Source organism: Macaca thibetana, chromosome X, assembly GCF_024542745.1.
Source record: "Macaca thibetana thibetana isolate TM-01 chromosome X, ASM2454274v1, whole genome shotgun sequence".
Classification (NCBI taxonomy): Eukaryota; Metazoa; Chordata; class Mammalia; order Primates; family Cercopithecidae; genus Macaca; species Macaca thibetana.
Window position 1 is genome coordinate 82,042,460 of NC_065598.1, and position 25,617 is coordinate 82,068,076.

Sequence of the window (25,617 nt, forward strand, 5' to 3'; positions counted from 1 at the left end):
GTATTGCTTGACTCTTAAAACTTTTAAAGATCACTTAAGCAATTTAGTATAGTGAGAATATTGTAGATAACAGTAGTATTATGATTACAGGTCAAGTTTTTTAAACTGTCAAGTTACAGAAATAAATAGTTATAGCTTAGAATAAATTTTCCAGGATGAGATTCATATACAGAATTCAAAATCATTGCATTCTAAAAAAACAAGGACATGAAGATGATGCTCACTGGAAAACTGGGGTTCTAGTAATATAACAATATAATTAATAGCACAAGAAGACTGTGTGCTATTTAATTTACATTCATAAAAGCAGGCACATCCAATTTCTAAATATTAAGATAATTTATTTCTAAATATTAAGGAAACAGGATGAATTCATTACATTCAAAATCAAAGCCAAGTACTTTCTAAGAGCATTAAATAACTCAACCAAAGCATGTCAAATCTAGAAGGAGATCCAGAGATTACTGCAGAGTCTATGTCATTCATCTTACAGATAAAGGATCCGGTCTAGAGGAAAGGATTTGCCTACTGTCATTCATGGCACTAATGGAAATCCAAATCTTCAAGGGCTACCCAACCTTTACTCATGCCTTAGAAGTTACAAAACAAGACATGTCTTTCTATGAAGATATTCTTAGAAGCAGTCTGCCTGCCATTTAGAATTCACATTTGATTGTCGGTATATCTGGCAGTTTCAAATTGATAAGGATTAGACTGAATTAAGACCTAGAAATCCCAGTTTGCCATGGAACACAGTACCCTTAACTAAACCCTCAATTTTACCTTATAGATCAGTGTTATCTAAGGACTTCCTATACTAGATTCACTTGGGGTTTTCTTTAAAACTGCAAATTACTGCATTCCCCCTAAGCATATTAACTAATTTCACTTTCTGAGGGTGAAGAACAGAAATCTGCATTTTTGCCAAGATAACCTGGTAATTTTTAGGCACACTAAAGTTTGAAAACCACCAATCTAGAGATTCATTTGGTCTCTAGACCATTAGCTTTCAGCTATCTGTTGCAACTGGAATCTGTACCGGATCATAAAAAAGAGCTCCTCTGTTCAGAGCATGTCATAAAAACTAAGACAAAGGTAAGGAAAAGGTAGCCTTTAGTTCAACAAATGCAATTACTATACTAGCATACCTTTAAAAAAAAAAAAATGAGCTATGCAAATTATTCATGTCACATGGGACTGAAATGGGACCCCAAGGATAAAAGAATATAAGCAAATAAATACCAAATAAGCAATTCATTATCTGGCTTTCTGTCATGGGAACATACTCTTGTAGCAAAATGAATGCACAAAGAAAAATGATTCTAGAAGTCTAAAGACAACTATTCCTTAACTTCCATAGAGTTCTTCAGGAATCAAGATGTTAACATCCTGGGTCTTCAGGGATTAATTTTTCTCTGCAAATTATCACGTTTCATTTTGTACTATCCTTCTATAAAAGTGCTAAAGGTACTTTACAAGCCTTTTAAAATATGTATCAGTGTTATCTTATACTACAGAATTACCCTTCTAAAGCAAATTTACTATCTAAGCATTACATATTTCTAGAGTTGAGGATTTTCTTCACCATACCTCAAAATACTAGTTTTTTCACTACAATTAGTCTATAAGAAGTTAAGAGACACTGTATGCCATTTAGACGATACAAAACTTTTGTAAAATGAAAGAAACAGCTTAAAATTTATATTATTTAAGCTTCCAGTTCAAATATTAAAATGTTTTATAACCTCAAAAATACTATTTAACTATATACTCCTAAAAACAATCATCCAATAAATACAAGTCAGTAGATTGTTGAGAACGTGTAACAAAAAAGAAAAACACATAGCAATTTAGATAGTATCTAAAACTGGATCTAAAATATTTAAGTTTCAGTGTAGAAGGTAGAAATCAGAGAGTATTTTATCCAGTGTAATTCAGACCAGTGATTATAACTGAAATATAAAATACACAGTAAACAGTCTTTTAAAGAACAGGTAAATTCTTATTTCAATCCTAAAGCAGCCTATAGGCCTGATACTATTGTAAAAAATTTATCCTCAGATAAGAGGGCAGCATAGTTTATGACAACAATCTACCTAAAAAACTCATTAAAGTCTTTTCTCTTGGAGTGACATGCATTATCAGCAGAGATTAATCTGATGAGTCTTTAGGTGAATTCCATTTTTAAAAATGCAATAACAGAGGGCTTTGTTGTCATCTGATGAAAATCAATTAGAGGAGGTAAGGCCACAAGGAAAACCAACATCACTCATCACCCACCCCCTGGCAGCTGAAATGATTTGTCTTCCAAGCTTGGATGACCAGGAGCTATAGGCATATTGCAGGGAAATTAATTTAGTTTCTATATTCTGAACTCACTATTCTTGTTCTGGAGGACCTAAACACAAATTACTTTTAATCAAGGTTGATATGTTATTAATACCAAGGAGGATCTTTGAAGAATCTTTTTTTTTTTAAATTGACTTCAGCATTTTTCACCTGTGTTTGGGATATATACATATATATGAAGGTTACTTATATCATCCTTACTTTCTGGATTCTTTGTCCACTACAAGGCACTGTACTGAATGGCGAAGACAATAAATTCCACCAAACACTGCACACATCCTAGGAAAAGAACGGGAAAATAAGAATTAGGGTAATTGGGTTGAAAATTAAGGTAAAAGTATCTTCTTTTAAGTATTTTACAATTCATAATTGGTATTACAGAAAAAACATTTTGATAATGTATTATTTTCTCTATCACAGTACTAAAAGTCTCTCAGAGGCAAGATCAGTAATATCTTGACACAGTAGAAGTGCTACTGATAAAAATATAATGCTGACATTTAGAACTGTGACCAAACCAAAAGTGTCCCTAAGCAAGAGCCAATTATCCCCTGAAAATCAGCTCCTGCCTACCTAAGGTACAAAGAACACAAACAGTCTCAAGAGGTAATGTATGTATGACACACCCAAGAGAAATCACCATTGAGAAGTGTTAAAGAGGAATTAAGCAGGGAAGACTCTGGAAAACTCCTAGATATTTTACTTACAATAAATGTAAGCAAAATCTCCCGTAGCCAAAACTAAACTGGGAACTGAAAGCTAGAGCACTAAGCATGACTTAATGCAGCAGAAGCCCTAGGGAGTGTGCCTATCTCAGTAGTAATCTAAGTGCGTAAGTTTTAATGTACACATAAGGAGAGGAGAGGCCTTAAGATCCAAACAAGGCAGTAAGTAGAAAAGGAGATATTTTCTTATAATGTCTGGATTATTAAAGAGCTATGCCTCAGTTAAAGGGTAACCAAGAAAAGAAATACATGAACTAAAAGAGGGAGAAAACAAGCAAAAAAAAAAAAAAAAAAAAAAAAAAAAAAAAAAAAACATTTTTATTTGGGTGGATCCCTGAATGGAGGAAGACTACACTGTGTATTTATTATCAGTAGTCTGCCCTCATACATGTTAGGGGTTTGAAATTATACCACTATATGATACAAGAAGCTCTTAGCCAGTAAAATATAAAATATCATGAGAAATGGCTCTGGGTCAGTGAGTAGACTCCAGGACACTTAGGGGAAGCAATAGCTAAAGCTTTGTGGTGGAATAAGACTAACCAAGGCCACATGAGATTGCCACAGATACCTACATAATGACTTTATAATCTAAAATTATACAACACATGAGGAAACACATCTTACTTTGAGTGAGCAGACAAAAGAAATAGCAGGATTAAACTCCCCAAAATGTTATTTGGCTAGTATAACTATCTGATTGAGATATGGGTATGCTTATAGTGAATGAATCAAAAACACAAGAAAATAATAATGGAATGTCCAGAAAGACGATTATGGTAGGCTGAAAAATACACTCTCCCATTAAGATGTTCACATTTTAATCTCTGGTTCCTGTGAATATATTACCATGCCTGGCAAGAAGGACTTTACAGTGGTGATTAATGTATTGATCTTGAGATTGGGAGATTATTCTGGTGGGTGCAACATAATCACAAGTATCTTTAAAAGAAAGAGGTGGCCGGGAGCAGAGGCTCACACCTGTAATCCCAGCACTTTGGGAGGCCGAGGCAGGTGGATCACCTGAGGTCAGGAGTTTGAGACCAGCCTAGCTAACATGGTGAAATCCCATCTCTAATAAAAACGCAAAATTAGCCGGGTATAGTGGTGCATGCCTGTCATCCCAGCTACATAGGAGGCTGAGGCAGGAGAATTGCTTGAATCTGGGAAGCAGAGATTGCAGTGAGCCAAGATCGCGCCACTGCACTCCAACCTAGGTGACAGAGTGAGACTCCGTCTCAAAAAAAAAAAAAAAAAAAAAAAGAAAAGAAAGAAAAAAAAGAGGCAGGGCCGGGAGCAGTGGCTCACGCCTGTAATCCCAGCACTTTGGGAGGCCAAGGCAGGCAGACCACCAGAGGTCAGGAGTTCAAGACCAGCCTGGCCAACATGGTGAAACCTTGTCTCTACTAAAAATACAAAAATTAGCTGGGCGTGGTGGCACACATCTTTAATCCCAGCTATTCGGGAGGCTGAGGCAGGAGAATCACTTGAATCTGGAAGGCAGAGGTTGCAGTGAGCTGAGACTGTGCCACTGCACTCCAGCCTGGGCGACAGAGCAAGACTCTGTGGGGAAAAAAAAAAGAAAAAGAAAAAGGAAAGGAAAGGGGAAAGGAGACAGGAGAGGAGGGGGGAGGGGAAGGGGGGGAGGGAAAGAGAGGGGAGGGGAGGGGAGGGGAGAGGAGGGGAGGGGAGGGGAGGAGGCAGGAAGGTCAAAGTCAAAAAAGATGATGTGAAGACAGGAGTGGCCATCAGAGTGATCCCACTGTTGGAAGTGGGGCACATGCCAAGGAATACAGGCAACTTCTATATGCTAGATAAGACAAGGAACAGATTCTCTCCTAGAGGCCCGAAAAGAAATGAAGTTCTGCCAACCAGTTTTAAACTTCTGGCCTCCAGGATGGTAAGATAACAAATTTGTGTTGTTATAAGCTACTAGGTTTGTTATGGTACCAATAGGAAAGTAACAGAAAGATCCATGAATGTATGGAAATGATGACAGAAGTGGCATTACAAAGCAGTAGGGAAAGAATGGAACCATGAAAAAATGATTTGGAAGGAGAAGAGCCAAGATGGCACACTAGACACAGCCAGTAAAAGCTTCTCCCACCAAAAGAGACCAGACAATCAAGTAGACAAACACACTGTGAACAGATCTTCAGGAAGAAGGCACTGAGAGTGGATATAGGGAGAAAGAACGCAGGCCCCAGGGCTGAAAAGGGAGGAGGCCCAGAATACTCCACGGGGTTCCCAAACACCGGAACTTGTTCCTAGTCACCAGCGGCTTCTAAAGAAGGGGTCAGTGACATAGGCATAGAATGGTTCATCTTTGTCACAGACCTCTGGAATGCTAGCTGCAGGAGCCTCTATGAGCCCCATGGACATTTGAGATGGCAAGGAGAATTGCCCAGAGAGTTGGTAGAGACAGAAATCCAGTCTACTTGGAGTCCAGAAGGTTTGGCATGGGAAGAGCTGCAGTGGAGCACAGCCAAGGGAGCCCATCCCCTAAGGCTCACCATGCTCCTCTAGGTGGTTTTACCCTTTTGTGAACAGCTGGACCTGGAGAGTGCAAGGCTATCTTACCTGCAGGATTGGGTTGGTGTGATCTAAACAACCCCCCCCCCATCTGCTGGTATCTGCTCTGGCCACACCTGCTTGCAGCACAGCCTCAGCTGCCCTGACAAAATCCTTGCCAGAGTTCACTATCATAGATCATTGACTGGCAGTATCCACCTTCCCATCAGAGTATTTTTGAAGACAAACCTCCACCAGTGAGCATCCACTTGCAGCCTCCCCTCAACGGTGCGCACTCAGCCACAGCCTCCCCAAGCCACGCTGCCAGAGCCCACATGTATAAGAATCTACCACCACCATATCAGTGCCCATGCACACACAAACCAACCGCAGTCCCACTGACACACTGGGAGCCCCTCCCTCAGCGATACCATTGCTGCAGTCACCCATGGAGCCCAACACCACCCTGCTGGTGTACATTTGCCTGTGCCCCAGCTGCCACAGCACCCACTCTGTGCCTCCCACGCCCAATTGCAGCACTTTTGCCAGCAGCCCCTGTTGAAGAATTGTTGCCATTGGAATGGGAACACCTCACCACCTCCAGCACAGCAGGTGCTTGACCTCAATAAACCAGAACAAAGCAGCAGGCCTGGTCCCAGCCACCTAGGGTTAGGGCATGCAGCCCAAGACAGGTGAGCTGAGCCTTGGCCACCTGAAAGTACCCAGAAAGGAAACCAATGAAATAAACCCAACTTGTATCACAAATAAACCTTCAAGGAAATTAAAAAATATAAAACCCAGCAACTTCAGAGATTAAACACCAGCTCACACAGATGAGAAACAACCACCATAAGAATTCTGGAAACCCTGGCATCATCCAGACACCAAAACCTGGCAGAGATATAACAGAAGAAGAAAACCTCGGGCCGATATCCTTGATTATTTCAATAGATGTAGAAAAAACTTTCAATAAAATTCAAAATCCATTCATGTTTAAAATGCTCAATAAATTAGGTATTGAAGGAATATACCTCAAAATAATAAGAGCCATCTGTGACACAACCACAGTCAATATCATACTAAATGGGCAAAAGCTGGAAGCATTCCCCTTGAGTACTGGCACAAGACAAGGATGCCCTGTCTCACCACTCCTATTCAACACAGTATTGAAAATTCTGGTCAGGGCAATCAGGCAAGAGAAAGAAAGAAAGGGCATCAAAATAGAAACAGAGGAAGTCAAACTATCTTGTCTACAGATGACATGATCCTGTATCTAGAAACCCCATAGTCTCAGCCAAAAGTTTCTAAAGCTAATAAACAACTTGAGCAGTCTCAGAATACAAAATCAATGTGCAAAAATCACTAGCATTCCTATACACCAACAACAGTCAAGTCGAGAGGCAAATCAGGAAAGATCACCCATTCACAGTTGCCACAAAAGGAATAAACTACCTAGGAATACAGCTAACTAAGGAGGTGAAAGATCTCTCCAAGGAGAACTACAAACCACTGCTGAAAGAAATCAGAGATGACACAAACAAATGGAAAAACATCCATGCTCATGCATATGAAAAATCAATATTGTTAAAATGGCCATACTGCTGAAAGCAATTTATAGGTTCAATGTTATTTCCATTAAACTACCACTGACATTCTTCAAAGAACTGGAAAAAAAAACTATTTAAAAATTTATATGGAATCATAAAAGAGCCTGAATAGGCAAGGCAATCCTATGCAAAAAGAACTAGGCCGGAGGCATCAGGCTACCTGACTTCAAACTATACTACAGGGTTACAGTAACCAAAATAGTATGGTACTGGTACAAAAACAGACACATAGACCAATGAAACAGAATACAGAACCCAGAAAAAAGACCACACACCTACAACTATCTGACCTTTGACAAAACTGACAAAAACAAGCAATGGGGAAAGGATTCCCTATTCAATAAATAGTGCTGGGATAACTGGCTTAGCCACATGCAGAAGATCAAAACCAGACCCCTTCCTTACACCATATGTAATTAACTCAAGATAGATTAACAACTTAAACGTAAAACCTCAAACTATAAAAACCCTGGAAGACAATCTAGTAAATACCATTCTGGGCATAGGCATGGACAAAGATTTCATGACGAAGATGCCAAAAGCAACCACAACAAAAGCAAACATTGAAAAATGGGATCTGATTAAACTAAAGAGCTTCTGCACAGCAAAAGAAACTATCAACAGAGTAGCCAACCTACAGAATGGGAGAACATTTTTGCAACCTATCTATCTGACAAAGGTCTAATATCCAGCATCTATAAGGAACTTAAAGTAATTTAAAAGAAAAAAAACCACCCCATAAAAAAGTGGGCAAAGAACATGAACACACACTTTTGAAAAGAAGACATACATGCCGCCAAGAAGCTTATGGAAAAAAGTTCAACATCAGTGATCATTAAAGAAACGCAAAGCAAAACCACAATGAGACACCACCTAGCACCAGTCAGAATGGCTATTATTAAAACATCAAAAAATAACAAATGCTGGCAAGGTTGTGGTGAAAAAGGAATGCTTATACACTGTTGGTGGGAGTGTAAATTAGTTCAACCATTATGGATGACTGTGGAGATTCCTCAAGGACCTAAAGACAGACATACCATTCAACTCAGCAATCCCATTACTGGGTGTATACCCAAAAGAATATAAATCATTCTATTGTAAAGACAACATACACATGTATGTTTATTGTAGCACTCTTCACAATAGCAAAGACACAGAATCAACCTAAATGTCCATCAATGACAGAATGGATGAAGAAAATGTGGTACATATACACTGTGGAATACTATGCAGCCATAAAGAAAGATGAGCTCATGTCCTTCACAGGGACATGGATGGAGCTGGGGGCCATTATCATTAGCAAACTAACACAGGAACAGAAAACCAAATACCACTTGTTCTCACTTATAAGTGGGAGCTAAATGATGAGAACACATGGTCATATAGAGGGGAACAAGATACACTGGGGCCTATGGGTCAGGGAGGCTGGAAGGAGGGAGAGGATCAGGAAAAATAACTATTGGGTACTAGGCTTAATATCTGGGTGATGAAATAATCTATACAACAAACCACCATGACACAAGTTTAGCTATGTAACAAACCTGCAAATGTAGCCCTGAACTTAAAATCAAAGTTTTTTAAAAAAGAAAAAACAAACAAAATACAATTCTGGTGACCCTAAAAGGCAGAGTGTCTTCTTACCTCCACACAACCACACTAGCTCTATAGCAGTGGTTCTTAACCAGACTGAAATGGCTGAAATGACAGACATACATTTCAGAACCTGGATGGGAAGAAAATCCAATGAGATACAGGAGAAGCGACCTGCGTTTCAACAACACATCCCAGTAAAGCAGTAAAATGATCCAAAAGTTGAAAGATGACTTAGCCATTTTAAGAAGGAACCAAACAGAACTTCTGGAAATAAAAAAAATTCACTACAGGGTTTAATAATGCAACTGGAAGCATAAATAAAATAAACCAATCTGAGGGGGAAAACTTCAGAATTTGAGAGCTGATGCTTCGAATCAACACAGACAAAAATTTTTAAAAGAAGTGAAAAACTGAACAAAACTTCTGAGAAACATGGGACTACATAAAGAGACCAAACCTACAACACATTGGCATTCCTGAAAGGGATGGAGATAGAGCAAGCAACCTGGAAAACATATTTGAGGATATTATCCATAAAAATTTCCCCAACCGGCCGGGCGCGGTGGCTCAAGCCTGTAATCCCAGCACTTTGGGAGGCCGAGACGAGCGGATCACAAGGTCAGGAGATCGAGACCATCCTGGCTAACACGGCGAAACCCCGTCTCTACTAAAAACACAAAAAATTAGCCGGGCGAGGTGGCGGCGCCTGTGGTCCCAGCTACTCGGGAGGCTGAGGCAGGAGAATGGCGGGAACCCGGGAGGCGGAGCTTGCAGTGAGCTGAGATCTGGCCACTGCACTCCAGCCTGGGCGACAGAGCGAGACTCCGTCTCAAAAAAAAAAAAAAAAAAAAAAAATTTCCCCAACCTTGCTAGGGAGGTCAACATACAAATTCAGGAAATTCCAAGAACCCCTGTGAGATAGTATGCAAGATGACAATCCCCAAAACACAGTCATCAGACTTTCCAAGGTCAACTCGAAAGAAAAAGTCTTGAGAGCTGCTAGAGAGAAGGGGCAGATCATGTACAAAGGGAACCCCGTCAGGCTAACAACAGACCTTTCAGCAGAAACATTACAGGCCAGAAGAGATTAGGGGCCTACATACAGCATCCTTAAAAAAAGAAATCGCAACACAAAATTTCATATCTAGCCTAAGTGTCATAAGCAAAGGAGAAATAAAATACTTTTAAACGAGCAAATGCTAAGGGAATTCGTTACCACCACATCTACCTTAAAAGAGGTCCTCAAGGTATGTAAATATGGAAAAGAAAGATACTTGCCAGCAGAAAAACATGCTAAAGTACACAGACCACTGCCACTATAAAGCAACCACACAATCAAGTCTACAAAACATCCAGCTAACAATATGATGACAGGATCAAATTTTCACATATCAATACTGACCTTGAAAGTAAACAAGATAAATGTCCCACTTAAAAGGCACAGAGTGGCAAGTTGGATAAAGAAGCAAGACCCAACGGTATGCTGTCTTCAAGAGGCTCATCTAACATGCTGTGACACCCATAGGCTCAAAGTAAACAGATGGAAAAAGATCTATCAAGCAAATGGAAAACAATAAAGAGCAGGGGATGCTATTCTTATTTCAGACAAAACAGACTTTAAGCAAAACATGATCAAAAAAGACAAACAAGGGCATTACATAATGATAAAGCTTTCAATTCAATAAAAAGAATTAACTATCCTAAATGCACCCAACAAAGGAGCATCCAGATTCATAAAACAACTTCTTAGTGACCTACGAAGAGACTTAGATAACCACACAATAATAGTGGGAGACTTCAACACCCCACTGATAGTGTTAGATTTACCGAGGCAGAAAAATAACCAAGATATTGAGGACCCAAATTCAGAACACTCTACCCAAAAACGACAGAATATACAATATTCTCATCTGCACATAGCAAATACTCTAAAATTGACCACATGTTCAACCATAAAGCAATTCTCAACAATTTTTTAATCAAACCAACTAAACTCAGAATACAGAGCAATAAAAATAGAAGTCAATACCAAAAATATCACTCAAAACCACACAATTACATGGAAATTAAATAACCTGCTACTGAATGACTTTTAGGGAAATAATGAAATTAAGGCAGAAATTTTTAAAAAATGCTTTGAAATGAACAAAAACTAAGATACAACATACTAGAATCTCTTGGACATAGCTAACACAGAATTAAGAGGAAAGCTTATAGCGCTAAATGCCAAGAAGTTAGAAATGCCTCAATGACATAACATCACATCTAAAAGAATTAAAAAACAAAACAAAACAAAACAAAAAAACCAAGAGTAAACCAATCCTAAAGCTAGCAAGACAAGAAATAACCAAAATCAGAGCTAAATTGAACAAAACTGAGCTGCGAAAATCCACACAAAATATCAAGGAAACCAAAAGGTAAGTCTTTGAAAGAATAAACAGATTGGTAGACCACTAGCTAGACTAATAAAGAAAAAAAAAGGGAGAAGGTCCAAATAAACACAATCAGAAATGACAAGGTGACATATCACCGACCCCACTAAAATACAAAACACCCTCGGAGACTATAAGAACACCTGCATGTACACAAACTAGAAATTCTAGAAGAAATGGATAAATTCCTAGAAACCTACAATCCCCAAGACAGAACAAGGAAGAAACTGAAATACTGAACAGACTAATAATAAGTTCTAAAACTGAATCAGTAATAAAGTCTTCCAACCAGAAAATGCCCTGGGCCACACAGAGTCACAGTCAGATCCTACTAGACGTACAAAGAGCTAGTACCAATCTCACTGAAACTACCCCAAAATCGAGGAGGAGGGTCTTTTCCCTAACTAATTCTATGAAGTCAGCGTCTTTCGACACCAAAACTTGTCAGAGACACAATGAAAAAAGAAAACTTCAGGCCAATATCCTTCATGAACATAGATGCAAAAACCCTCAAAAAAATACTAGCAAACTGAATCCAGCAGCATAAAAACTAATCCACCATAATCAAGTAGGCTTTATTCCTGAGATGCAAGGTTAGTTCAACATATGCAAATCAATAAATGTGATTAATAAATACGCCCAAGTGGTAGTCTGCCTCCTGTTGTTGATAGGGGGATACTGATATAGGGGAAACTGATGTAATCAAGACAATCAGACCAATCTTCACCATCAATTTCCTATTGATACTGAAAGAGCCAATATGTACATGAAATATTACAGGCCCATTCCACATCAATAGGCTGAGTTAGGTTGAGGCCCCCAAAAAGACAAGGAAAAAAAACCTGTCAGTTGGGTATAAGATACATGAAGAAAATACAGAAGTGAGAGAGGAAACAAATGCCGCCATTGTGAGCTACACATATCTCCCCTTTCTAACAGTCAAGACTGGTATGGTGAAAAAAAACAATCAGAAGCAGTATGAAAAATGTATACGTTTATGTAGCTATACACCTTTGCAATTGCAGAAATGTATAGTAGACCACATAATCCATGTTTCAATTTGCCTGAGGATATCTTCATGCCACGTGAATGGCAGCACCTGTGTTTCTAAGCTCTTCGTAAGCAGCTATACATGAGTTGTTACCAACCAACCTACTGAATTTTCCATTTCAGTCAGATGGACCATGTTTACATATACACATACACACACAGAAAAAGATCATTAGATAAAACTTAGTATTATTGAATCAATTCCCCACTGGAGAAAAATAACTTTTAAATGTCTTTCCACATTACAAGAAATACAAAGGAATAAATTCAGAACCCACTGGAAATTGTATAAGGTTAAAAAAATATAAAACAATATGCCACAGGCTATTACATTATCAAAAGCCTAAATAATCCACTTAACCAAAATTAAATGTAATTGTCTATAAAGACCTCCTTTTATGAAATAGTATAAAGTTTATGAAATATACTGTTACTTTATAATATTATTAAGTATCCTTTTCTTTGAAAATTAATTTTATAAAGTATTTTTAGGCTAAATGGGGCCTCAAATGCATTTAAATACAGTTATAGATGCCAAGATATAGGGGGCATCTATAACTACTTATAGTAAATCATCAAAAAATTATCTGATTTTCAACAATATAATTTATTAACAGTGGATATATACTATATGGAAAAAAACACAAGAATGTAAAGAATGTTGAGAACTAGTTAGTGTGAATGATGGGAAATATTATAGAAGAAGTTTAATAATGAGACAGAATTGTGATAATTCATTTAAATATCCTCTCAATTTTAAACGAGAACATAGGAAGTATTTTGTGCTCTTGGAAAGGTATATGGTTACATGTGTACATATATTTTTCATACTGCTTCTCATTTGTTTTTTCCCCCATACCAGTCTTTGTTAGAAAGGGAAGCTATGTGTAGCTCATAATGGCAGCATTTGTTCTCTGTCACCTCCGTATTTTCTTCCTGTATCTTATGCCCAAGTGAAAAAAAAACAAAAACAAAAAACAGTGATTTGTAAGAAGTGCCACACAGAATGAGTATTGATATAAAGACTCTTCTGTATGCTATTCTTATCAGTCATTCCCATACTCTTAAAAAAAAAAAAAAAAGTTTTGGTTGGGGGTGTGAGGACTACTTGGTGTCAATAAGCAACAGTGGAAATATTTCATAAGTGGGTAAGAAGCACAATAGCAGGGAGTTCTTGAGAGCTGTATTCAAAACCCAAATAGGAGGCATTTACATGAGAAGTAGGGAATTATATGTGGGGAAATAACTATTGGTTACATATTGTTCTTTGGGGCACAAAGCCAACAACCACCACCATACAAATAATAATCACAACTAGCATTGAGTGCTTACTACACAACAGAAGTTTTACATGTATTAACACATTGTATCCTACAATAATCCTATAAGCCAGGGTTTCACAGATTTGGAAACTGAGGAAGAGGTCAAGTGACTTGCTTGAGGTCATTTAGGAAATGGTATTGCTGGGGTAAAAATCCAAGTGATTTGGTCTCAGAGGTTTCTCTGTTAACCATCATACCAACCTGCCCCATTGTCAGTATTATCCTTCTTGGGATTAAAAAGGAAAGCAACAGAATCAGATGATCAAAGTTACTCTAAGACTTGTTCTAATTCCTGTTGAATTGCAAAAATTATTACAAAGAGTAAAATAATCCCTCAGCTTCTACACATTATTTTCTCTCAAGAAAGTACATGTTTATTCTGTCTGTACATGTTAAACGGATTATGTGTGACTTCATTTTAGATAGTGCAAAAACTCAAAGTAAGTATAACCATGGGAATAGTGGTCTTCAGAGTACGTAGCAAATTATGACTATCCTGTAATCCACATTTTAAAAAGTGATGTATAAAGTATACTGGTAAGCTAGAAATTTTTAAATAAAGAAAATGCTGTGAGTAGAAGGTAAATACTTTACCATGATTTGGGGGGAGGTAATAAGGTTCCACATGACACGTTTTCTTCCAGTGCATTAAATGGCAGCCTAACAACCCACAGGTTAACATGCCTTAGTGATGGACAATTAAGCAACTGAAGATGGGAAACATCTCTGAGATGTCAGGTAGGCTCCAGCTTTCGTGCAGTTTATAGCAGCCATCCTAAGGTCTGACATAACGCCTGATAAGACAGCTCTGTACACTTCCCTTCCAAAGGGTAGTATGCAGCCTAGAGGCAATCAAATATAAATTTTGCAGGACTTATCTAAAAAAGAAATCTACTAAACACAGTATGTAGGACTGTCCCCAAAAAAGTCACTACAAAAATACATTAGAACTCTTTATTAAATTCCATTAAAAACAAACCAAACAAAGAGGTCTGTTACAAGAGAAAAATTAGAGTGACCATTGATCATCACTGTGCTTTAGTGACACCCCAGCTAAAACTGTAAACAGAAAAGTGGAAGTTCCATTCCAACAGTAAGTAGGCATGTCTACATGTCACAAGATACTATAAGGCTTCAGTGATTGCATCTATCTGTAAAAAGTTCAACTCGTTTCTTGTAACTAAATTCATACATATGTATTTATCATAACACTATATTTAAAACAACATATTGAGTTTTCTGTCATGTAATGTTGCCCTGGTTGGTGGCTGCCAGTCTGAAAAAATACATGTAGGGAAACCTAAATGCACGTATTTATTTTTATACACACACACACACACGGAAAGGGGATTCCAAAAGTCTTAGTGGTATTTACACACATGTGCATGAACTATAAATGCAGTTTTTACACGGGATGGTCTTACTGCTGTTTACACACATGTTCGTGCATTATAAATGCAGTTTTTACACGGGATGGTCTTACTGCTGTTTACATACATGTTCATGCACTATAAATGCAGTTTTACTATATACTGTAGATCATATAGCATGTTTTTGGGGTTACATACTTATATCACGTATTTATATTACTAAATCATATAGTACTAATATAAATGATATAATATAAATATATGATATAAGGATGTAACCCACAAACATGCTATATGATCTACAGTATATAGTAAATTAGCAGGGTTCACTTATGCTAACATCCTCCCCCTTTTTTTTTCTTCCTTTCTTGGTATTTGGTATCTTTCTTTGAGCAAGAAGTAGACGGAAGGAGAATATTTGTAAGGTGGGTGTCAGAAGTAAATGCTGCATTTTGCTGTAGTGGATCTGGTTCCTGGGAAGGCAAAATTAGACAGCACATGCCATAGCATCATCTCTCCTCAAGATGCCTGCTAGGACTCAAGATATTGGAATCCAACTCAGCATAGACTTCCTATTGGCCTGAAACAGAATGCCTCCTCAAGAGCAGTAGCTAAATACAGATGTTCCTTGCCTTGTAAATTGCAAATATCAATGGATATAATAGGACATAACTCCATCATAAGTTGAGAAGTGTACTGAATGTGTATCACTTTCATACCATTTTAATGTCAAACAAAACCTAAAGTCAAACCTAGTTGGGGATGATCTGTCATAGGCAATGACTCCTGCAGCCTCAGGAAACAGTTATGTTCAAAACAATCCCAAGTCAGGCCTCATCTTCTGCTATAAGCTCTTGAAACTCATTATCTATAAGGTTTTACTCTATTCAGCAAGGCCATCAAAAAAGCCTTCAAATCAATGTTCCACTACAACACAGCCTCATTCACAGTGATCCAGTATTGCCAAAATAGCAAGCGCGACCTGATACGAGTCATAATGACAGAAACTGAGTGGGCTTGTTTAGCAAGCAGTGATCACCAAAATCAAAATTACCAGGTCACTAGAAGTCAAGTGTATAACTTTAGTCATGATGTGCAAATTGGAATGAGATCAACTCGTGGGGGTGATTGTGAAAGTAATGTGGACATTCTAAGTGTTGAGTCAGACTGCCTAGGTTCTTTTCCGGGTTCCCCCCACTTACTAGCTGTGTGACAGCGTTTCAGTTCTAAAGACTATAAAATGGGGATAATGATATCTATTGTACAGACTTGCCACAAGGATTAAATGGATTAATACATGTGAAGTGCTTACTGTCTTCCTGGTGCATCGTAAATGTTAAATACATCATAGCTTGTGTTAGCTATCACCTTCTGTTGCAAAGGAGATAATGATTACACATTGTACCACCAATGTGGGGTTTGTAGGCTACACTGCTCTTATTGACTGTGTGACAGTCCACCTCCAGGTGTTCAAGCCCTATAGTTTCTAACAGAATTCAAGCAACTTGGGGACCTGGTCAATTCAACTACCTTCTACAGAGGAACTTGTGACAGTTTTAAGAAAAATGTTAATGCTGACAGCAACAAGCAACAACATTTATACCTTTATGCACAAATATTTGTAGAACGAGGCCTACTATGTACCAGGTGTAATTCTGGGCACTGGGGATACAAAAGTATGTGAGACAAATGCTGTCCCTGCTGTCATATAACTTATCTAGTACAAGAGAGAGACAACAAACAAAAAATAAGAGTAGATAGTGATAAGTGTTCTGAAGATAATAAAACAGGGTAAGGTGAAGGTGATAAGGGGGTTGGAACATTAGACAGGGTATTCAGGGACAGTCTCTTTGAGGAACTGATATCTGAGCTGAGACCTGAATGATCAGAAGAAACTGACCACATGAAAGGGTGGAAAAACATTCCAAGCAGAAAGAAAATGAAATTTCAAAACTTCAAGTGCAAACTAGCTCAGTATATTTGAGGAAGAGAGAGATGCCTAATGGAGCTGCAATACAGTGAATAGGGAGAAATACAGTAGGAAACAAGGACACACATAGTTGGGGGCCTAATCTTGCAAGGCTTTCAAGGCCAGGGTAAAGATCTTAAACTTTACTCTTAAGTACAATGAGTAGGAACCAGCAAGTTTTGAGCAAGGCAGCAACACGATCAGATTTGTATTATTTTAAAAATGGGCCTGGCTGTTCTGTGGAGAATTCTCAAAGGGGCAAGAGTGAAAGAGGGGAGGCCAGTTATGTCTACCATAGACCAAGTGAGAGAAGATGGTGACCTAAATCAAGGCAATGGCAGTACAGATGAAGAAGTGGAGAGGCTGGGGACATATATAAGTCATAAAGCTGACAAGAATTGCTAATGGACTAGAGGCAGAAGGGAGGTGTCTTCCTGAGAACAAGTATAAGGTAACGTGCATATTCATGAAAGCAGTCTCCCCCATGGAATGTGAAATAATCAAATGCAACTGCTCAAGCCTGATAGTCTTCCTATACAAGTATTGCTGTGAAGGAATACCCAGAAAGCACTCTTACTCCACCTGTGGAGTGATTATTAGAGACAGCAAATTGTTACCAACCTCAAAAACCACTATCTCTTGACCATTCATCAAGATTACAACTTAATACTCTGGGTACTAATTTCTATATAGGAGGGCACAAGGAACAGGTTAGTTTCTGTGCCTTAAGGAGTCGTCATGGACCTGGAATAACAGCACAGTTGCTAATTCAAGAAATTATTTAGTACAAGTATCTGAGTCTAACGGGGCTTCTGGTGTAGATTTCTCACTCAAGGAAAAGGTTGTGGGCAGATGGACTGCCCTTTAGAATCGCTGTCAATCTTGGAAGGCATAATCATCATGTTTAATCTAGAAAAAGCTGTCAAAAAAACCCAACACATAGCCTTCAGAAAACTTGCTCCCAAAAAGTGCCTCCTTTTTATAAATCTTAGCCATTTATCTAGCTTCTTCTATTCTTGATGAGACTCTGTAGATGATATACTCATTATTTTTCAGTTTTTCCGGCTGTCCTTAAATTTAACCTTCTATAGGAAAGTCACAATAAAACTATGGATTGGATGACAGAAACAGATCTGTATTAGTAATTGCACCAGGGGTCCAGAATAAATTAGCACAAATTATAGACTACAAGTGTTCACTCAATCTTTAAAACATAAAGCCTTCTAAAATATTGAGGGTCAACTTACATGCTTGGGTCAAAACCTAGCCTCCATATCTATGTTTCACAAGTACAGTGACTATCTGGTTCGTACAAGGGCCAGAACCACCGAGCCAACTCAATGATTCCTCAATATAGCTTATCACAATGATGTCAATGGAACTTCTGATGGAAAAGCACTGGCGTCTCCTGACTACTCTTTAAACATATTGTAATTTAAACTAAGCTCTCAATAAAACTGAATTTTTCATTCTGAACACTCATACCATTTGCCCCATCTTTATTATCTGCCACAGAGCTATCTAAGCAAATTCATTCAAAAACAGGTTTTTTACATTCAAAAGAAAGTCTTTGGTTCAAACTTTTGGGGTGTAGCAAACTAGTCTATAGCGATCCTACTTAGACTCTCGATAAGATTTCTTTTGCTCAATCTCCTTTCTTGGGCTCTTTCTCTGGTTTAATGTTCTGTATGAGATATATTCATTTCTGTTTTGAATAATCCTTATTTAAATCATTGTTCTATTTTGCTGCCTAGTCTTGAAAATTCAAATTGTACAAATAACATAAACGTAAAGAGACATCCATTTTGAATCCAGATAAGAATATACTTCTTTTACTTCTAATGCTCTTCACGGCTATGTCCAGTATTATGTCAGTTTTTCTGAATGTAGAAACAAAAATATCCAAAGCGAATGTCTTTAGGGAGCCCTACATAACAACTCCTAGATCCCTTTCATGGGTTGAAAAATGTACAGAGACCATCTTCTCAGAAACACGGCCACTCATGCCATTTTCCTGCTTTATCACAGGGTCCTTGGGAAACAGTCCATTAGCAAATACTCTTCAGCTTAGCATTTTATTTTACTATCTATAAGCTCTCAGAATGAACAATAACCTGGAAGGTGGGTTGGAAGTGTGTTATTATGCTGACTCTTAAATCATTTATAAAAATGTGAAAAAAACAAACAAAAAAACTAAACATTGATTCTTGGCAAAGCCTACTATAAAAATCTCCCCATGCAGGTAAGAGCTCATATAAACCACCCCCTTCCTTCCATATTGTGTTTAAACTAGATCATTACGCATGACTAAACATTATTCCCAACCCCATGGTGGGAGAATATTTATTTTTTAAAGCAGTCTTTGGTATAAAATCTTCTCAAAGGCTGTTTGGAAATTCAAATGTTCACTGGCTCCTCCTTGTTCATACCTTATTTATCCCTCTCAAAGAACTCCGTTAGATGGTTGAGGTATAATTACCTCACAAAAACCAGGTTCTTCTCTCCTGTGGGTTATATGTTCAAGAATTTCACCCTTTAGCTATTTTTCACAAAATTGACTGTCATGCCACAATAATAGTTAGTCTTACTGCTCTATGGTTTCTGGCCTGTTTCTTGAAACTTCAGAAGGAAAAAAAAAAAAAAAAACTATAGAATACTATATATTTCCTCTGATGAGAAAATATATATATATTTCAATGCATAGCAAAAGATTAGGAAAAATACACCAAAAACTGGCCAGAGCTATTACCTTTCAATAGAGGGTTATAGGGGGCTAAGGATGAAACTGAGGAGGATAAATGCCTTAAGGGCACTCTGGCCTTATTTGTAATACATCCTTTTTTAATAAAGATTTTTTAATAATTAAAATTTAATTTAAAATAAAAATAAGACAGTGATAAATTAAAGTTTAAACCTTATTCTGAGTTATTCTTACACAGAATGCTCATATGCTTTACATAACAGTTATTTACCATTTAATACCAAGATAATCCTCATACTTTTCAGAAGTTTTGGAGAGTTCTGAAATTAGCACAACGGGAATACTAATTTGAAAAAAATGGGCATTTATTTGAAATTAATATCTGGGTCTGACTACTGACTGAGAGAAAAGACAATTTTCCTCATATGTTAGCATGGTTTTCTTTTGTAAAAAATTTGTTACAAAAAAGAAAATGTCACTTTCAAGAATACAAAATAAATTATACTGCCCAGTAATTTAAAAATTGTTTTCTAACTTAATACAGTCTTGGATTTTAAAAAAAAATAAATTTAACAGGCTCTGACAAGAGTGTACCATTTGACTGTACAAGCTGTGGCTGAAACTTGTGGTATCACGAGCTAATATCACGATTCGCATACAATTCTTGTATACTCAACTGTAGAAAAATATAATGTTCAGCAGCAAGGACTTTCCCATTTGTCTCATTTTAATTGAAGTTAAAAAGAACATGGGAATCCATGTAAATAGTTTCTGAGTAATGTGAAGTACTGAGTCTAATGAGATATTTTTCCTGCTTAAGTTTCAATTATTAAACTGCCACTTCAATTACTTGTTCACGAGCTTGAGAAAAATTCACAAAAGCAACAAAATATCTTTACAGTATATTATTCAGATAATTGTGTATATCTGGAGTATAATCAAATTCTTTGATGTTATTAACCCTAAACAACAGACATTTAAATCAATATAACTCTAATTGAGTATATTATATCCAAACGAGTCAGATTTTACTGAAACAGAGAATACCAACATGTACTGAATTTCACCTTTGCCCTGGTGACATCAAATTGTACTACCGATAAACTAAGAGTTGTGCAAATTTTTGGCTGGTAGCCCCCATTCTACATAGGCTTTACAAAAGCAATTTTGGTTCCTATCAAGGTACAAATCAGCAGCTGTAATTTTCTTAATCATAGCTGCAAAACAGTATGGCCCATTAATAGCTGAACTTTTGACAGCACTATTCAAGATGATTTATGAGTTTGTATATAATTTGATTATTCTATTAATTCTTCTGATTACTGCTTCAGCTAATAAAGTGAAGGTCACTTCCAAAATAAATCTTCATTTCACAGAAAGTAACTGCATCCAACTAGTTTTCTTTAATTAAAAACTAATGTGTATAACAAGAAAGAAGACAAGCTTCAGGGTTAGCGAATCTGTTAAGACAGAAATATACTGTGTGGATATAATGAAAGTGTCTCTTTATCCAGTATCTTTATTGTCAAAAGAGAAGAGCTATTATATACATATGCATTCGTACTAATTTTAAAATTATAAAAATAGGGCCAGGCGCAGTGGCTCAGGCCTGTAGTCCCAGCACTTTGGGAGGCCGAGGCGGGTGGATAATCTGAGAGGTCAGGAGTTTGAGACCATCCTGGCCAACATGGTGAAACCCCATCTCTACTAAAAATACAAAAATTAGCTGGGCATGGTGGTGGGCGTCTGTAGTTCCCGCTACTTGAGAGGCTGAGGCAGGAGAATCGCTTGAACCCAAGAGGCAGAGGTCGCAGTGAGCCGAGATCGCACCACTGCACTCTCCAGCCTGGCTGCAGAGCGAGACTCCGTTTCAAAAAATAAACAAATAAAATTTAAAAAATTAATAATAACTGAACTGTATTAATGCTTTAGAAATTGAAAACATAAAAGAATCTTTGAAAATAGTTTCCAAATTCATAAGTGCAATATGTAAGGCAATGTTTTCATTTCTAAAATTTTGCATGTGGGATTCTATATATGAAAAATGAACAGGAGGTCTTTGCCTTAACCGGAGTTTTTCCTAAAGGTGACAAGAGGCCATTTCTGACCCTTAAGACAAACACTGGGCACAAGGCCATGACAGGTTGGAGGGAGATCAGAGGAAAAAATGTCAAGGGACATTGATATATTATTATTATTTAATCTATTTTTATACACAGAACATTCTGTGAACTGAAATTAAGGCTTCATTTTATTATTATGTTTTTTAAAGTTCCCCAGCCCTTCAGCTAAGGTTCTATCATCAAAGCTGTTGAGTCATACAACTATATAAAACAATAAAGCAAATTAAATATGATGCATATTTTCCAAAAGAAGTAAAAAGTAACCCTCAAGCTCAGAAAATCATATACCAAAGACAGAAAGCTTGAACATAAGAAATTAGGGAAGCACAGTGATGCAGCATAAAAGCAAGTAGCAATGATTTGTATGCTCACCAATGGTCTCCACTGGTATTGTCACAAACACACTCCTGATTAACTCCCTCACTCAACCTTTCTGCATATCAAAAGATCCTCTGACACTCACAGTTCCTTCTGACTAGAGAGCTCTTCCCTCAAATATTCAAAAACTCATCCATTCCCATCATATTCTGGTATCATTACACATTCAAATGCCACCCTCCTTAGTGGCCTTAGTTGACCATTAGGCCCTCTAAAGAGGAATTCCTCCCTGTTCCTGCCAACTGTCACTCCCTGGCCTATCTATCACCCTATTTTTGTTTTTTATTTTCTTCACAGCACATTCCCTCTCTCAAATTGTATTTGTCTACTGTCTCTCTGGGAAGAGCCTTCAACATCTTCTACAACGAGAGACTTTCTGTTTTCAGCAGTGTATTCCAAATACCTGCAAAAGAGCTGGGATAAATACATTCAGTATATATTTACTAAATGAATCCTAATTTTTATTCTAAATATGCATATGATAAAACAGCCCGAATTTATAGTCAATTCCTCCCTTAACTTTTCATTTAATAAAATACTAGTTTTAGGTCTTTGGTAAGAAATTCCATAACCAGGCCAGGTGTGGTGGCTCACACCTGTAATCCCATCACTTTGGGAGGGCAAGGCAGGTGGATCACTTGAGGTCAGGAGTTCGAGACCAGCCTGGTCAACATGGTGAAACCCCATCTCTACTAATAATACAAAAATTAGCCAGGTGTGATAGCATGCACCTATAGTCCCAGCTACGCGGGAGGCTAAGGCATGAGAATCCCTTGAACCAGGGAGGCAGAGGTTGCAGTGAGCCGAGATCATGCCATTGCACTCCAGCCTGGGCGACAGAGACTCTGTCTCAAAATAGAAAATTCAAAAAAACAAAAAGTTTTTAAAAAAGGAAAGAAATTCCATAACCATTAACCCATACCTAACATGCCGTAAAGTGTGTCTATGTATGCATACATAGACAAAACTCTTATGGCTATCAAAGAATGTTAGAAATGCACTAATGTAGTGGTACTAACAGACACATTAACCATTCCTACTCTTACGAGGTCCCTCTTGTGACCAAGAGTACATACTTGCCAGACAGGTTTAGGGCCTCAATCTTTGGACAGGGAAGCGATCCGTTTTCAAAGAGGACATAGTCAATGGGTAGAAGAAAATGAGATCAAAACTAGTACAAGTCCCCAAGGTCAAAGTTCCTATTTAAATTTCTTTTACAGTTTTGTTTTTAAAAACCTCTAATGTAGAAAAGTCTGATTTATTGAAATGTCCAGTTTCTAACAGTCATAATAACTGGCAAGCTTCAGTCTCGCAAAAAGTAGCATATAAACATATATACTGTTTTCTATTCCTACATTCTAGTGAAAAATGCCTCAACTTTGATGGATGGATGTCTGAAATCTACTCTCTTATTCGCAGTCCTCACAGAAACTTTGTGATAATACTATTTTTAAAAAACACACAAAGAGACAGAGATGCTTTCGCATAACTTAATTTCTCCAACTTATGGATTCAAGTTATTACCTCTTGAAACTCTTCCCCTCATGAGAAATTCAAGTCTTTATCGAGTTATTTGTAGGAGGATCAGAGTTTCTTCCTTTGCCAATAAATCATGTAAATATTAAAAAGGCAAAACATATTTGCAACACTGGAAGCCACAGAAGAGCGAAAAAAGCCTGGGAATTTTCAAACTTCAATAACAAACTTGTCTACAAAATGATACCATATTGAGCAGTATGAAAGAGCTCTTTTTAGTTTTCAAGTATTATAGCAGTATTGACACTATGCATAAACTAAGGCTGGGATACTAAGCAACAGGATGGTCAAAGTAAAGATAAGCCTATATAAGCCATTTTTAAAACAAACCAAAATGAATCAAGGTAATTCTGATACAAATAATTATCAATTTAATTTTTATGTTCTTAATACCTTCTTTCCTATCCAAATTCCTAATCATAGGCATGCATTATTTTCATAAGAAAACAATACTTTATTTCAGGGGGAAAAAAAAGGTCAACTTGCTATGAGGCACAACCAAAAACAGAACAGCAGTAAGTTAGGAAAAAAAATAGTAAAAAAATAAACAGAATGCTATCCTTACCTAATACATGCACTGCCAAAAATAGACCAGTTCAATTTGCTTTATGGAACTAAAAATGCGTAAAAATCCAGACCCACAAAGAGATATAGTTCACATATCTTAGATACTATTTTTTCATCTGAACAAGAAATCTAAAATTGTGTTCTCCTTTTTCCTTAAAACATAAGGAAACACACATATCAGTTAATAAGCCAACTTCCATCTAACAAGATCAATAAAAGCTATCACTCCCAGATGATTTACAGATCTACTATGAATTTCATGCTGAGTTTTATAATATAGTGATCTTAACCTCGATGGTCTGAGAGACAGTATTGTACCCTAATCCCACAGGAGAAAAAAAATGGTGTCACAGCGGGACCCATGCAGAGGCTATAGCCTCTCATCTATTCCAAAGCCTATAAAAACTCTAGGTACATCCCTGGGAATGAGTCACATGTGAAAACACATTCACTATGTATGTTGACATATAAATGGGTTTAAAGAACTAATGATTATTTAAGTATTCAATTCTTAGCAGAACAAGAGGGTATCCTTCCAGAGATCCTTACACCATGCTTTTGTGCTTTGCTGCTTTCAATGTCCTCATTTTTACTAGCTTGATTTCTGATAGACAGTATCTTTTCCTCATGCCATTTCAACATACAAACAATATGCTCCAAACTGACATTAAGGAATTAAACTCAACTTAATTTGGCAAACTTAGCTTTGTATCACTACCGAAAATATCCCTACTTATTGAGATATGTTATCCATAGCTCCTTTGATATCTTCCGGGGGAGCAAACTGCATAGAAGCTCTAATTTAATCTGCAAGGTTGACAGATTTGTATTTCTTAACCTCACTATATAAGTCTACTCCTAAAACCTTTCTGAATGCAATAGGCCAATTCTATTAGTACATTTCTAGGATTAAGACTATCTCTCTAAAGAATGGCTAAAGTGAACAGCAGAAATATTTGGTTTGTTCAATTGGCTGTGAATATCAACAAGCATCGCTGTGTTTATTAGGGCCTTAAAATACCACTTCCAAAGTTTACATATCCAAGGAAAATCATTTTCTGCCCCAGTAACTATTCAGAAATAAAGCAGTATTTCTTTTCTCATATAAGTTGTGATATTATTAAATCTCTATTATAAAACAGAAACTGCACTGGACATAAGTAGTGCAGTCTCATCATGGCTAGAATACTTAACATATAACAACACATGACAAAACATTTCTGAGTCGCACTTGATTTATCTGTACAATACAGTGATTGCCTTAGTTTGCAGACCTTAAAGAGCTCATTTCAAACATTAAAACTCTCATGTCCTAATTAGACATTAAACAGCACTTTTTATTTCTCCTTTTGGAGCACAAAGAAAACTAATGCTTGTTTTCATC

The 25,617-nt window shown here is 37.2% G+C and overlaps 1 protein-coding gene across 3 annotated transcripts in view; it reads right to left on the reverse strand.

Moving 5' to 3' along the window:
* Positions 1 to 25,617, reverse strand: part of CHM (CHM Rab escort protein) — a 190,924-nt gene that overhangs the window by 46,722 nt on the left and 118,585 nt on the right. For all 3 annotated transcript variants that reach the window (XM_050776351.1, XM_050776352.1, XM_050776353.1), the window contains exon 9: positions 2,551 to 2,628. In XM_050776351.1, coding sequence (XP_050632308.1) covers positions 2,551 to 2,628 — 78 coding nt within the window. The remainder of the gene's footprint in view (positions 1 to 2,550; positions 2,629 to 25,617) is intronic.